The sequence below is a fragment of the Hylobates moloch genome, unplaced genomic scaffold (assembly GCF_009828535.3).
Source record: "Hylobates moloch isolate HMO894 unplaced genomic scaffold, HMol_V3 SCAFFOLD_5, whole genome shotgun sequence".
Classification (NCBI taxonomy): domain Eukaryota; kingdom Metazoa; phylum Chordata; class Mammalia; order Primates; family Hylobatidae; genus Hylobates; species Hylobates moloch.
The window spans coordinates 111,336,123-111,352,025 of record NW_026652280.1 but is presented as its reverse complement, the minus strand read 5'-3'; the positions used below and the strand labels follow the sequence as shown (position 1 = coordinate 111,352,025).

The following is a 15,903-nucleotide window of genomic DNA, read 5'->3' as shown; positions in this document are numbered from 1 at the left end:
CGAGTCCCCGCTGCTCAGCCAGCAGGAGCGCCCCGCAGCCCTCCCAGGACACGGTGGACACGCTTGTCCCAGACCCGGGCGCCCTCCTGCCGGGAGCCAGGACTGGCCGTAGCAGGCGCTGTCCCGGCCCGTGGGCGGGGTTTCGGGAGGGGGCGGAGCCAGGCCCACGGCCGGTGTCAGGTTGCTCCGGTAACGGTGACGTTTCGCGGCGTGGGCGGGGCCAGCACGCAGGTTGCATATTTTAGGAAGTGAGGAGGAGGCGCGGGCTGGAGCTGCGGCGGGGTCTGGGGCGCGGAGCAGCGGCGGGAGGAGGCGGACACGTGGCAGCAGCAGCGGTAGCAGCCCGGGCGGCGGCAGCAACAGCGGCGGCGGCATCGGCCCGAGCCGCCGGCCGCCCTCCCTCCCTCCCGCCCCGCGGCAGCCCTAGCTCCCTCCACTCGGCTCCCCCGGCCCCGCTCGCTCGGCCGGGAGCTGCTCTGTGCTTTTCTCTCTGATTCTCCAGCGACAGGACCCGGCGCCGGGCACCGAGCACCGCCACCATGGGGAAGGGGGTGAGTGTCCGGCGCGCCCGGGGAGGGGGCTTGGGGAGCCCTCGAGGGGAAGAGGAGGAAGTCGGGAAGGCGACCGCGGCCAGCGGGAGGCGGCGGAGGAGGAAGCGGCGCCGCGCAGAGTGGGCTGGCAGAGCCGCGCGGCTTAAAAGACGACGCAGTTTGGAAATGGAGGGAGCGCAGTAACGGGGGGGGCGGGGGAAGGGAGCGCCGAGGGGCTGGAGCGCGGCATTGCTTGGGGGGGGGGGGCGGACCCCGGGCGGGGGCTGCGCGCCCCCGAGGCCGAGCGGGCCGGGGGTTCCCAGAGGCGGTGCTTGGGAAGCCGCGGGGCCGGGAGGAGGGGGCTTGCAGCAGCGGGGGCGGCCCCGGGACCGAGCCGGCATCCCTGAGCCTGGCTCCCCTCCCTGTGACCGCCGTCACCTCCTTCTCCTTCCTTTTCCCTCCGCCCTCCGTGCCCTGAGGAAAGGCGCGCTCCTCCCCTTCCCCTGGGGCGCTCCGCTGGGGCCCCTCCCGGGCCTCGGTTCCCGCCGCGGCCCCGGCTCCGGCGGGGGCAGCCTCCGGGTTCGGGGCTCCTCCTGGAGGCGCTGGGGCTTAGCTGGCTCTGCGCAGAGGCGGCCGCCCTCCCCCAAAGAAAAAACTGGCTTCTCCTGAGTGCGAAGCCGGCTGGGCAGGCTGGTGCCAGAAAGGGTGTGTCTTCACTGCCCTAAGATGGCCTTTAAGGTATACTTTTGAGGGCTTTCTTGGGCCACTTTCCGTGAACACAGGATGCACCGATAGCAACTGGAGTTGTCGTCCGACGTTGGGGAGAGGCCTGCAGATTTTTTTTGAAGGGACGAGCCCTGAAGGAGGATGGGCAGACCCACCAGGGCCTCGGGGTACAATAAACCCGAAAAAGGACTGGAGGCTGCAGGCAATTACGGTGGTAGGAATGCCCTGCCGGTTTCCAGCGTCGCGGAAGCACCAAAGGGCGGTCGCTGAAGGAAACGAGGGGTCTTGGGGCTGGAGAGCGGCGCGGAGCGTGGTGGGAATATCGTCACAACGCCGCTTTCCTACATTTCTGTAGCGAAGACTTGATTACCCGTAGCTATTACCCGTAGCTACTGCAGGAGACTGGGTCCTGGACCCCAAATGAGCCAAAGTCCAGTTGAGAAAAATTTACACAGAATAACCTCGGAATTCATGGGGTGAAAGTGACCATGTCATGAGAATACAAATGGGAGAGAATCCACTTCGTTGTCTCCAGGGTTTAGCACAGTGCAGACTCTGAGTAGGTCTTTGAAGGCCCTGAGGCTTCTGGGTGTAGACAGAGTGACGGGAGCAGAGGGAGGCTGCACTCCTTGGGGACTCTAAATGAGTTTTAAAGGAGGTAATTGAAAGGCTTGGACCTGGTGGGGAGAACAGGCACAAGTGGAAATGCACAACTCGCCTCGCTTTTAAAAGCATACAGCGTGGAGGGCCGGTCCAGGTCAAGTGGCATCAAAGAGCGGAGTACAGGGCCTCTCCATTCCCCTGATGGAGTCTGGGTTAGTGGCCTGTGCTTCTACCTCACCATCAAACCCTTGATCATTTCTGTAAACAAACAAGCACTTAAGCTCATTCTTTGTCTCTCCTGCCTTAAAAGAAAAAGAAAATGTTTACTTCCTGAGCTAATTTTGGGAGGTTTAGAGATCACAGATGTGTGCCCCAAGCCTAGGAAGGTGAAGTGACTTGCTCAAGGTCAAACGGTTGGCTAGTGACAGACTAGGCGTCCCTGATTCTTGAACAGCCTGTCTCCTCGAGCCTGAACATACATTTACTCTTTAACATTGAGTTCTTCATACAGAACTCAAAACTTATTCTTCGGATGAAACTGGGGTATTTGTGATGTTGAATTAATAGGCCATGGAGATGGTTTGGCTAACTAAGTTATGTCCATTTATCTAGATGTCTCTTATAACCACACACAGACACACATGCACAGTAGTGATGCGGTAGTAACCCACCTGAATAGTTAGTAGAGCTTAAACCCAGATGTCTTACAACAAAATGTATAGTGGCTAGCAAACACAAGATTAAATTACAGCTGCGAACACTGGGATGTTGAACTGCTTGGCTGCTGGCTGGTAGTTAGCATTTTGAGTATTCGGATACATTGAACATTAGTTTACTTGTGTGTGTGTGTTTGTCCTCAGTGACTTACTGTGAGCGTCCAAATGTTCAGAAGAATATTTCATGTTGGGATTTTTCCACATGGGGATTAAAATGTGGGTGGAGAGTGACTAAAGCCCTGCTGATAATTGGTTAACCAGGAAGCCTGTGCCGGCAGCTAATTTTTAAGGTCATTGTAAATTTCTTCCCTTCCTCTCCTCAGTACCCTTTGTGGCCTAGCTTTTGATGATATTTCAGGTGATTTTATATGTCCTTAAAAGTCTAGTTCCTAAGCATTTGGTAAGAAAATGAAAGAACAGCTCTTGCTGAATCATTCCTGGATGAAATAGGATTTTGTCTCTTTTTTTCTTAGTGGGTTTTATTGCCAGTGACTCGGCTTAAACCGTCAGCTAGGCCTACCACCGGCAACTGTTTCACTCACCAAAGGTACACACCATAACTGTTTAGAAATGTGGGAAAGTTTGTCTTCTCAAGTGTGTGAAAGATGAGGAGGGGGGTCTCACCAGGTCTTTCACTGCATTCTGGATTTAGTTTGAATATTATTTGCCTAAAAAATAAATTATAGCTTATGAGTAGTGATTTAAGCAGGGGCAGGGAAAAAAGATTCCAGTGAAGGTGGCAGGGGGGATGCACATGTCAGCAGAAATCCTGGTTGTATGGTAATGTTATCAGCTGCCCTTTTGGAGCACAGCTTGAAAGTGTGACTAAAGCTCCTCTGGCTGCTATAAAGCTAGTACTTTAGACTTAAAGCATTGTAAGGCAGAGGCCTCAGAGTGGAAAGTTGCCGGGGCCTGGCCGGGAGCTAGTGGAGCAAGTTACAGGAAGAACTAGTGCCTAGAGCTGGGGGGTGGAGAGAGCACTTGTGCCTCACCCTTTGCCTGTCAGTTGTTCAGCGTGTAACAGTTCCCTGCTTCTTAGGTTCTTTCTGTACCCTTTTATAAGGGTGTATCCCCTTTTGGGAACTTACTGTTTGTTAATTTGTAGTGTTCCCTGCCAGTAAGCTTGTAACACTCTAGTGACTCACCTTCGGGTGGGAGGGTAGGAAAGGGAGAGGCCTGCCTCCTAAACCTGGGAAGATGGGGAGAGAGTGGTAAACCTGAGAGCCCAAAAAACAAACCAAAAAAACAACAACAAAAAAAGATGCCTTTAAAAATCCAGTTAGATGTTTCCCCAGATGAGGGCTAACACTTAAAATATATACAGATTCCTGGGAAGGTTATTCCTAAATTGCATTTAAAAATAAAAGTGAACTCAACATCATATAGCACAATAGGCTTGGCACTCATCCATGCTCCATTCCAGTACCCTCAGTCATTGTTTTCTGATTATTGTAGCAACAAATGAACAGATTAAGTGACTTTTCTATTCAAATCAGGCTATGTTCTTTTAAATATATCTAAACTTAAGAATAAGAAAGGCTTTAACTAAAATAGCTTTGAAGGATTTTGTATGGTAAAGTAAAATTGGTTTCTTCACTTAAAAACAAACAGGTTTAAAAATAAAATAAAATAAAAGCCCTGAAGCTTCAGTTTCTCATCTGGCTCTTGGATAGAATGTTCATCCTGGGGATCAAGTGAAGTAATCTATGTTCTGTTTATGGAAGGAGTGCCGTGCCAGCCTGAGTTGTGGCTATTGTTATTGGGCTTACATAGGTATAGTAATTAGAGCCAAGAGAAGATCAAATCTTTACAGATTGGGTTTGTTGTTCGTCAGTAAGTCATTAGCCCTTTCAAAATTAGAGAGCAGTTTTTCTGTCACCATGAGAACATATTAAGGTTTGAAAATAATGGGAAATACTGTTAATTGCCCTTCATAGGAAAGTCAAGTAGAGGTGTCAATTGACATTATTGCAACTGTTATCTTCGCTCAACAAGGAAATCTCCTGTTCAATAGCATCTTTCTGTCTACTTTCACTTTTCAGGTGAAGGACTTTGTTCGCGGTTGATAATCATTTTGACGTTTTTGAAGTCTTGCGAAATAAAATGGGCTTTTCGGCCTTCTGTGATGAGAGGGAGCCTGAACATTTGTGCTGTGCTCACTTCTTCTAGCTGCCCAGGGCTCTCTGCCAGCCAACAGGCTAGAAGAAGAAACCCGAGTGTCAGATCAGATGGGCTCACAGTAATCAGAGTGGCTGGGTTTGGACGGCAAAGCACCAGGCAAAATGTTTCCCATCCCTGCCAGAGCTGTCCAATTCTAGATTACACTGAAAGTACATGTCCAGTACATGATAATGTGCAGTAGAGAGAACTGTAAAACCTACTCACTCATTTTTAAAACTCTCCATTTATATATTTTGGGGGAGGGATATGGAACCTAGTCAGGTCTGAACTTTCTCACGTTGCTATGAATTGAGTGTATGAGAGGAAGTGTGTATTCTTTGGCTGGAGTCAGAGAGAGACTGTTCTTAGCATATGACTCACCTCATTAGTTGTGCTGAAATCTGTTGTCAGGAATCCACAAGAAGTTCTTCATATTTATTTGGTGTTTCGGATAGCAGATTCTGTTACGAAAGAAGTACCCTTCACCCTACACTTTGTCTTTGGTTTGGTTTTTATTTGCGTCCTGAGCAAAGGGATTTTTGATCAATAGACCTCATTCCTTAGTTCCTTTGTGACTTTACAGTGAATCTCTTTATCTGGTTTTAGACCTCACTCACTAGTTCCTTTGTGACTTACGATGAAATATATCTGCACGTGATCTCTTTCTGCTTTTATTCAAACCCTATTTAGTAATGACTATTGGCTGTCTCGGTGATTTGATAAGTTGATTCATGGTAACTTGTGCTTTGTCCTTGGGACTTGTATTGTTTGGGAGCCTGATAATCAGTGTAAGATTTTGTGACTTAGTGGTCCTTGCTATGTAGATCGGTGAGCTGTGGTTTTTCTTTCTAGTCTGTTACCATGTAGGGGCAGGTCCCTAATGCACTTTGGGGTTATCCTCTTGTGTGTTTCTTTTATCTTCCACATGATGCTTCCATGGTACGATATTTGTTTTATTATTCAATCCATGTGACATTTCTTTAGGGCCTTGGACAGCCTTTATCCTCTTCAGCCTGGCAGTCATTTTCCTTTGTAGCCTAGGCTTCAGGGTACTAATTGAGGAGTGATCAGGACTTATTGGGAATTCTGGTCCTCTCATAATACATATGCTGATTATTAATCAGTTGTCTCTAACCAGAGCAATCTGGTAAAATGAAAAAAAGGAAGGTAAGGTGGTCAGCAAATAGGGGGAGTTAAGGAATAAGTATAAAGTTTTAACCCTTCATAACCCATGCACCTAATGTAGAGGTAGAATATTCCATTGAAGAAACTGAAGTTTTTGTCTGGTTGTTCTTAATAACTGTAAAAGCAAAAGTATATCTAAAGTGCACTGATTCTTTACACCTTTTAGAATTTTTATTTTTTGAATGATCATGGATGTACAGTACTGCAGGTAGGGTAGGCTATCAGGCTCATTAAGAATTGACATGCAGGCAGATTGGGGAGGAAGGTTAAGTCATGTTCTTTTGGGTTGAGGGAACCTGCTGGCTAGAGCTGTCGCTGTTCTTTGACCCTTGCTGGCTGATGGGCTGCCCAAGTTTGTATATACTAAACTGGGCTCACAAAGGGATCTACTGCTTTGGCCTTGGTAAACTATATTCTCCAGGATGCATATTTGGGTGGGCAAGAGAAGGAATATGAAGGCATGGTGGCCCCTCAGGCTCACCTCCTCTGCAGAGAACTGCTGCTCCTGCAGTGATGTGCTGCTGCTGGGGCTGGATAGCAGCCATGGTACTATGACAGTGTCCTCCCTCAACCCCGGCCATCCCTTAGCCCTCCAGTCCCTGGCTAGACAATTCCTTGCACATAAACTAAACTACTTAGTCATTTAGAAGCAAATGGAGATGTAATAAACTGGGCTAGATCATTTCTTGACTGTTATTTTCTTTAAGTTTTCACTGATAAGATCAAATGAAAAATAATGCCAAAGGAGTTTTTTCTTCAAAGGTTTGAAAAGAATTTTCGTAGAAAGCGAAAAATGGCAGTAATGTATATGTTAATTAAGACCAAATTATAATAATAGCCTTTGTGTAGCGCTTTGAGAATACTTCTACATACACAGTTGTGTTGCATGATTTAATAATGTATCGACCAGGAAAATGAGAAAGCACCCCTCCCCCTTACCTTTTACATTAAGAGTAGCCCAGACTTGGCAGACTCTAGGGAACCAGCAAGATCAGAGTCCATCACACAACTTTCCTGCTAAAGTGGTATTTGCCAAATCATGTCCAGAGGTGTTGTTTCTGCAATCTTCTTGGCAACTCTGAAATGGGCTGCATTTGGGGCACTTCCTTTTGCCGTCCTTCTGGCCCTTCTTGCCTGTCAAAAGCTTTTGTTTGTGGGCTTTGGAAATAGTCCAGTTTTTAAGGTGTTTTATTTTTCAGAGTTGATGGTTTCTTGACTAATCAGACTATGAAAATGCCTTCTCTAGGTTCTTTAATAGTTATACCAAGTGTTATTCCCATTTTAGGGATGAGGAAACTAAGGCTGACAGGCAAAGGTCATGTAGCCAGCATGTAGCAACACTAGAATAAATTGGCAGACTCAACACCATTAGCAGACCTGTCTGGAGGGAATGGTGGGTCTTGAACTTTCAAGTACCCTCTAGACTTTTTCAGCAGGAATTTCAGAAGTCTCAAGAATTCTGAGCTCCCTGCTGGCCACGGGACATTGTGCTGATATGGTGGGAAAAATGCAGGTTGAGAAAGCCTTCGCATCCTGCCCTGTTGGAGGCTGGTGTTTGCGATGGGTATTAAGGCCTTTGGCGGTGGCTGTAGCTTATGCAGACCTGAAGCAATATACCTCTGGGATGGAAGCTCCTGCTTATTTTGGGATAATTTCTATGTCTGTCATATCTATCCCCAACCCTGTCCCTATTAAATAGCTAATTGCCAAAAAAGAGGAAGGAACATCCTCAGCTCTAGCAGGTCTTGGGAATGTCTTACTCATTGTGAGGACTGTGAGGATTTGGTATATATTTTTAAGTGAGTGAACCTTGTCACATGTTTTAACCTTGGTTCCTCCTGTCAAGAATTTTATCTTCTCATGTCTTGGGCACCTTTTCCCTCTACCCAGATCAAACAGCAAAATTCTTAGTTAATCTTTGAGAGGATAGAATCCATGGGAAGCACAGGATGAAATGATGACGCTGTGCTAAGCTGTGTCACCGTGGGTAAGCCCCTGCCCTTGCTGTGACTTTCCACTTCCTAAATTAGAATGGAAGGGGACAACAAAACCCATAACCCAACTTCATTTTTATGAGTAGCCCTTCAGAGAATGGTATAATCCGTTGAGTTTCCATCATACCTTTCCTCAGAGATGCTCAAAGGGGCGGGGGTGCCCTTACATGGAACATGATGAGAGTGAGGATTAATCACTCCCAGTCCTCTGGGAGGGGGGAAGTGACCTGAACTTTCTAACTGAAAAAGTAGGAAGTGTGTGCCCATTGCCCAGATGAGCAGGAAGTTTACTGTAGTTGATCGAGGAAATGCCATATTTATCATTCACCCTTCCCATGACCTTTTTTTTTCCCTAATGCCTTAAAAAATAATAAGGAAACATTGTCCTACCTGATTCTACCACTGTTCATCTCACCCAGTGTGCACTCCCTGACTCTGAATTTTGCAGCTTTGAGACTGCGGTAATTGAGACTGATAGGGATTTAAGTAATATTTGGTTCCCACCAGAATAAGCTAATATTAAGTTATTATTTTACTTGTGGAGAAGAACTAAATTGTATAAGGTGCCTGGTTCTTCTAGACACACAGTGCCTAATGAAAAAATTAAAATTTTGAAGAAATAGCAATTTCACTTGTTAATACTTACCATGTGTCTCACCCACAAATGGCCTCATTTAAAACTTTGCCTTACCTAGCATGAATGGATAAAGAAAAGGGAGAATTATTAGGGACTCTAGATTCCCAGCTAACTTTAGCATTGATAGTGGTGAAGCTATGGGCAAGACATTTATTTTGTAAGTTGGGGTAAAACTTTGGAACGTGTTCAAAGCCTAGCTGCTCTAGTTATCCTCTCTCTTCTGAAGTGGAAGATATTGGAAGTCTGAGAATAAGCAAAGCATGCAGATGATGAAGCTGAGGGGTTATAACTATTTCATTTATTGAAATATATTTCAATGATATTCAACTTGCTCAGAGAGAATCTGTGAGCTGTATTTTAAAAATCAATACAGGCTGGGCGCGGTGGCTCACGCCTGTAATCCCAGCACTTTAGGAGGCTGAGGCGGGTGGATCACGAGGTCAGGAGTTCAAGACCAGCCTGGCCAAGATGGTGAAACCCCGTCTCTACTAAAAATACAAAAATTAGCCAGGCGTGGTGGCGAGCGCTTATAATCCCAGCGACTCAGGAGGCTGAAGCAGGGAATTGCTTGAACCTGTGGGCGGAGGTTGCAGTGAGCTTAGATCGTGCCACTGCACTCCAGCCTGGGCGACAGAGTGAGACTCCATCCCAAAAAAAAAAAAGAAAATCAATACAAAGTGGTCACATAAATTTTTTAGAGCTCTTTAGGCAATGTCTTTAAAATGTTTTTTAAGTGTTGTGCTTTCTCATTAAAGGTATGAAGGAAATACCACTTTAGCTGTGGTTCCTTTCTGGTAGATGACCTGCCTTTTCCTTTTTGTTTTATTTGTCCATTTGTATGTGTTACTATTTTTCATTTAAACTCTGGCACCAAGAGCTGTACCGAAAGAGGCACCAACAGATGTGGTTGCTTCATAATGGAGAGGATGTCAAGAATGTTGACTATCTTTAGACCTGTTTCATTAATAGATAAGATAGAAACTAAAGAACTCACCCAGTTGGAAGAAGTTATTAGTCAAGTAGTGCTGCACACGTGACCACAGAAGTTAAAAAGGTAAATAATGTGTCTCTACATGTGGGCCACTCCAGTGAATTTGTAGGATTTCTCCTTGGAGTCTTAAGAGGATATTTTTAAATTTAAGTGAACACTGTATTTTATTTGCAACTGTATTAGTTATGACTGAAACACACATATACGTTTTGATTTTCGTTTTTCATTTCAGCACAATAAAATTATAATCTGGACACGAGTTCCTAATTATTGCTTTAGTAGCTGGTAATGCACTTAGGAAAGTTAGAAATGAGTAAAGGAGAACCACAAAATAATAGTAATAGCACCATATGTCATGCATTTTAAGAAAATTGCTAATGTCTACTTTTTGGCCTTAAGTTGTAGTTGTGGGAGGCTGCTTCAGGGGGAGGTGTCTGGAACAAGGGGCTCTTCTGCTCCGCTAAGCTTTGGAGCACCAAGTTCAGGCTTTGTGTAGATAAGCTCAAGGATTTTTCAACAGGGGTGGGGGAGTGGAACAATCTAAATTTAAACTATAGAATCAACATTTTCTTTAAAAATTGTTCCAGTTTTCGAGAGGCGTAGGTGGATCCTGTGAATTATGTGATAATGCACACGCTTTTCCTACATCCTGCTTATGTCAAAACATTTCCAGAGACTTTCATTTTGGAGATTTTATTTTCAGGCTACAGAATGGGCTGGGCGCTCCCTTTTTTATCTCTTATGCAAAGAATTTTAAGGAGTCTTAGGCTGACTTTTTAATATGAGAAGCTGGTAAAGGTCAGTGTTCTTATGTGAGCACTAAAGATATTTAAATTTGATATGTAATAATGTCTTTTCAAAGCAAAGAATATAAACAATATAAAAGTACTAGCATTTAGATGTATTGTATCATTTAATCCTTAAAAACATGAAATGAGGTTGGCAATATTCTTTATCTCCATGCTGTGGAAGAGGAAATTGAAATGTAGGAGTTAGTAACTTGCCTAAGGATACACTGCTGGTAAGTGGTAAAGCCCAGGATTTTAACTCAAGCCTGTCTGATTGAGAATACGGACTCATAAGCACAATATTGCACTCTAAGTTAATAATGTAAAGTTAGTTTCATTATTTCAGTAGGGAAGATGGAAGGCTGCAGAATAGGGATTTTGATAGCAAAAATCTCCTCATTAACCCCAAAAGGAAGTGGCGCTGGCAGGGCCATTCTGAAGCCTACCAGTAGCTTCAGAAGTGTTCTTAATGCTCTTGGATGGAGAGAATGTATCTTGAGCCAATGTATTAATAGTAGATTGCTTTGCTTATGTAGTAGGCAATATACTGGCATACATTTTCGTGACTATTATCTTAATGACTATTCCAAATTATGACTACCTTAAAAACTACCAAAATCCCCTGCTCCAGAATTTTCAGTTTCAGATGAGGTTCATAATTCATAGCCTCACTTTTCCCACATTCTCCTACAGGTTGGACGTGATAAGTATGAGCCCGCAGCTGTTTCAGAACAAGGTGATAAAAAGGGCAAAAAGGGCAAAAAAGACAGGGACATGGATGAACTGAAGAAAGAAGTTTCTATGGTAAGTACTAGGAGGAATATTGTATTCCCTTCCTTACTAAAAATCCATGATTTTTAATCCCCCAGACCTCACTGTATTCTTTGGTCAAAGAACTCCTATATATTAAAAGAGATCACAGCAGCTGTACAGATCTCATCTAGTCGTAGAGGTTAATATTGAACATACACTTTTTAAAAGCTGTTAGAGGGTAGGAAAACTTATTCAGTCACTCTGGCATAACCAGAGATAACAGAAGGAACTTAGGTTGATATCATGAGTCTTTGCTTTTCTCTGTATTATATCAAACGTTGGGAAATTCAGCCTCTCCAGGCAATGGAAGCTTCCATAGACTTAACCTGTCTAGAATCGACCTGGTCATCAGAGAAGGCAGATAAGGTTTTACTAGATCCCTGAGAGCTGCTGGGTTTCTCTGAAGTGTTATGGCAAATAGTAATGGGCCACTGTCACTCAGCTTTAGCCATTTTCCAGTGAAGAGCTGTCAATGATAGCTGTGTGGTTGCGAAGCCACAAAGCGATGGTGAAAAGTGTACCAACTTCTGCACTGAAGAAAACATCTGCACTTTGTTTAATAAGCTTAATGATAGTAATGAGTAATGCTATTTTTTCTGTCATTTTTTAATACTACACTGTTTAACTATTTTCTTTGTTTCCGTTTCCCCTTAGGATGATCATAAACTTAGCCTTGATGAACTTCATCGTAAATATGGAACAGACTTGAGCCGGGTAAGTTCTAGTTTGAAAGCTGTTGTACAAAATCCTAGTTTTCCATATTATATTTTCCCCTGTATTACATACAGGTCTAACCTCAGGGGCTCTAGTAAGAAAATGACAGGCACCATCTGCGTATCTACCATGTGACATGCGCAGAATTTGGGCTTTTATATGCTACTGTTTCTTTTCCCTGAAACTTTTTGAAAGTAGATGTTATTTTCTTTTCCCTATTTTATAGTAGTTGAGAGCTAGTAAGTGGGAACACCAGGACTTGCAGTTGGTTTCAAAGCCATGCTTATGCCTTGACCTTTTGATAATAAATTTTCCCTTTATTTTTCTACATTTGTTAAATTGAGTTGAATCTTTCACCTAGTTGAATCTTCAACAGCTCACATTTTTGCACTTTTCCCAGCTAGCCCATTGCAATGTGTTATGGTTATACTATCATTTGTTTAGTTATTCTGTCATTTATTTGGAAGTTGTTTTGTACAAAAATTAAAGAAACCTTTTCATAAAATAGGCGTTATGTATCCTTGTTATGTAGAAGATTTTGATATTAAATGGGTAGCAAATGTTACAAAAGTAAATAGTCTAGGGGTGTCTTATTTCCAGATAATCACTGAAATGTCTGGGAATAACTTGAATAGCAAGCCAATATATAGCATTTTTTTCAGTAAGGCATCAAGAGCCATGGGTACTGTGGTATTCTGATATATATTGGTTTTTGTCCACAGTTCCTGGTTCATAACTCCCATAGCCCTTATTACAGTCTTTTGTTATAATGTTGGGTGTGTTAGACCTCAGCAGCAGGCTTCAAGAAACAGGATCTCTCTCTTGCCCTCCTTTTCACCTGTCGCAAGGCAGGACTCTAATCTTGTTCCACTTTTCTGATTTTCCAGGTAGATAGTGTTGGAATTGAATTGGAGGCAACCTTGGTGGTAGGGAGAAACCACCACACCTTTGCTCACAGAAGTCATCTTCTGTGTTGATTGTTGTGGTGTAAGAGTAGAGAAGAGGCCGGGTGCAGTGGCTCATGCCTGTAATCTCAGCATTTTGGGAGGCTGAGGCTGGTGGATCACCTGAGGTCAGGAGTTCGAGACCAGCCTGACCAACATGGAGAAACCCCATCTCTACTAAAAATACAAAATTAGCCCAGCGTGGTGGTGCATGCCTGTAATCCCAGCTACTCAGGAGGCTGAGGCAGGAGTACTGCTTAAACCTGGGAGGTGGAGGTTGCAGTGAGCCAAGGTTGTGCCATTGCACTCCAGCCTGGACAACAAGAGTGAAACTCCGTCTCAAAAAAAAAAAAAAAAAAAGTAGAGAAGAACGTGGTTTGAGAGCGTTTTTCTTGACACAAGCACTTTAAGCTCCAAGAGGAGGCCTCAACTCAACTCAGAACAACATGCCAACAGTGACTCTGTGCTCACTGTGTGCCAGGCGGTCTCTAGCCACTTCACACCTCACTTAAGTTTTTATTAGAGTCTTAATGAAGTGTGCTCTCTCCGACCTATGCCCATTACTCAAATGCTGTGGGTCTGTTTCCTTACTTGTAAAATGAGGTTAATAATGCCTAAAAAAGGATTGTCATGAGAATTAAACAAGTTAATTAAAGCACCGAATTCAGTTCCTGGCATGTAGATAGCACTCAAATGTTTGGTAACATGAGCACAAAATACAGATAGATACTTTAGACAAAAATATTTCTTTTTTGACTTGTTATTTTGAGAGTATAAAAGTGATCATATTTTCATCTCTTAATGAGAGCTTATATGTTATTGCCTGCTGTCAGTGAATCTTGGGTTTAAGGCCCATTAGAAAAATAGCAGGCTTGGCCGGGCGCGGTGGCTCAAGCCTGTAATCCCAGCACTTTGGGAGGCCAAGGCGGGCGGATCACAAGGTCAGGAAATCAAGACCATCCTGGCCAACACGGTGAAACCCCGTCTCTACTAAAATTACAAAAAATTAGCCGGGCGAGGTGGCAGGCACCTGTAGTCCCAGCTACTCGGGAGGCTGAGGCAGGAGAATGGCGTGAACCCAGGAGGCGGAGCTTGCAGTGAGCTGAGATCGCACCACTGCACTCCAGCCTGGGGGACAGAAAAAGACTCCGTCTCAAAAAAAAAAAAAAAAAAAAAGAAAAATAGCAGGCTTTGGTAGAGTGGTTTTTTCCGGTGAGTACTTTTCAGTCAACAGGTTTATTGGGAGTTGGCTAAAATGCACATGGAGGTGAGCCCTTCCCTGCCAGACAAGCAAAGAATCAAGCTGTATATTTAAAACTTGGCTATTAACCCAAAGGATTTCTACAGGAAGTTTTTTCCTCCTTTGATGTTTGTAGAGGGGTTTTTTCCCCTCCCGACAAAATCAATACACAGAAAACCCAAAGCTCTTCATTTGCAAAACTGAATGGATTTGTGAAAATAGATACCTTTTTGGCAGAAATGCAATTTGACATTAATCCCTTGATCTAAAACTTAGAAGAAACCAGGCTGAATTCAAATTTATTGATGGATCAATTTAAAGAGTTTTAATCTGGGTGTTATGGATTCTTTGGGCATATTGTTTGCCTGAACCCTGTGGGGGCTGGCTCATCAGCAGAATTATTCATGGAGGAATTTGCTAGGTTTTACCTTTTCTCTATAGCTTGCCACATTTTGTTTCTTCCTTAAATCCTTATTGCAGTTGTCCAGCTACCAGGTAGGTATATTGGCTTGTAAGTGCTGGTACAGTTTGCCTTAGTTATTTATATTCCACTGCTTCTCAGGGATTAACATCTGCTCGTGCAGCTGAGATCCTGGCGCGAGATGGTCCCAACGCCCTCACTCCCCCTCCCACTACTCCTGAATGGATCAAGTTTTGTCGGCAGCTCTTTGGGGGATTCTCAATGTTACTGTGGATTGGAGCGATTCTTTGTTTCTTGGCTTATAGCATCCAAGCTGCTACAGAAGAGGAACCTCAAAATGATAATGTGAGTTCTGTAATTCAGCATGTGGATTTGTAGTACACATCAGATATCTTCTCCGTCTTTGTCTCCCACTTATTCTCAATTACCACTCATTACTTAATGGTTATGAACTCATTACTTAATGGTTATGAACAGCTGTTGCCTTCAAGGCTCATCCATTCTTCCTTCGTTTCCACTTCCTCTCTCTACCACCCATGTTGTAGATGCTCTTACAAGTGGGATGCCCACCTGCATGTGCTCGTGTGAGCAGGCAGCTCTGCTCAGGCCCCAGCCGCCACCCACTGGATGGCAGAGCACAGCTTTTCATGTTGGCACATTCACCTGTCCAGAAATGCTTGGTGGCCATTCTTCAAAATCCACAAGTTGGTTGAAAAACAATCTTTGTTTTATAAAGCAGGAGAAACTGATGCATCTAGAACCTTTCCAAAAGTTCAGTTAGTGATCAAGTGTTGGTGTGACTGACTCCATTTCTGACCCTTCTTGTGTGGTCTTTAGCAGGATAAAGAAGAAAACATGAGTTCTGTATTTCTGAAATCTTGGTTTCTCTATTAAAAATCTGTTTTTTATTCAGTCAAAAAATTAATTGAATGTCCCTAATTATTGTGTAGAGCCATGGGCCCTAACTTGTCTTTTCCCTTCCAGCTGTACCTGGGTGTGGTGCTATCAGCCGTTGTAATCATAACTGGATGCTTCTCCTACTATCAAGAAGCTAAAAGTTCAAAGATCATGGAATCCTTCAAAAACATGGTCCCTCAGGTACCAGACGCTTTGTCCTTCCCCAGTGGATGACTTGACATCCCCAAGCATGTCAGCCTGTGAATTAGTGTGAAGTTAAGGTTTTCCAAGTATTATATGACTCATCAGAGAGATGGATGTCTTCTACCCCACCCAAAACCAACCTATTTTCCTTCTATCCAAAAAGTGGTAGCCTTTCTTTTTAAATGTAAACTCTGAATACAGGCACACCATGTAACAGCAGTATCTCTTAAACTGGCGAGCAAGCTTTTGTAACTTGTGTAAATAAAAAAGTGAATAATACCTTTGTTTTGTATTCAGGTAATTAGGATTATGACTATTTTTTATTTTATTTTCTTGTTTT

General features: G+C 43.9%; 1 protein-coding gene across 1 annotated transcript in view; it reads left to right on the top strand.

Moving 5' to 3' along the window:
• The first annotated feature begins 258 nt into the window (after nt 1-258).
• The window catches only part of ATP1A1 (ATPase Na+/K+ transporting subunit alpha 1), a 31,850-nt gene continuing 16,205 nt past the window's right edge, over nt 259-15,903 (top strand). Inside the window, exons 1-5 of the mRNA XM_032154887.2 lie at nt 259-551; nt 11,024-11,134; nt 11,798-11,857; nt 14,604-14,807; nt 15,447-15,560. Of these exons, the coding sequence (XP_032010778.1) occupies nt 540-551; nt 11,024-11,134; nt 11,798-11,857; nt 14,604-14,807; nt 15,447-15,560 (501 nt within the window). The 5' untranslated portion in view covers nt 259-539. The remainder of the gene's footprint in view (nt 552-11,023; nt 11,135-11,797; nt 11,858-14,603; nt 14,808-15,446; nt 15,561-15,903) is intronic.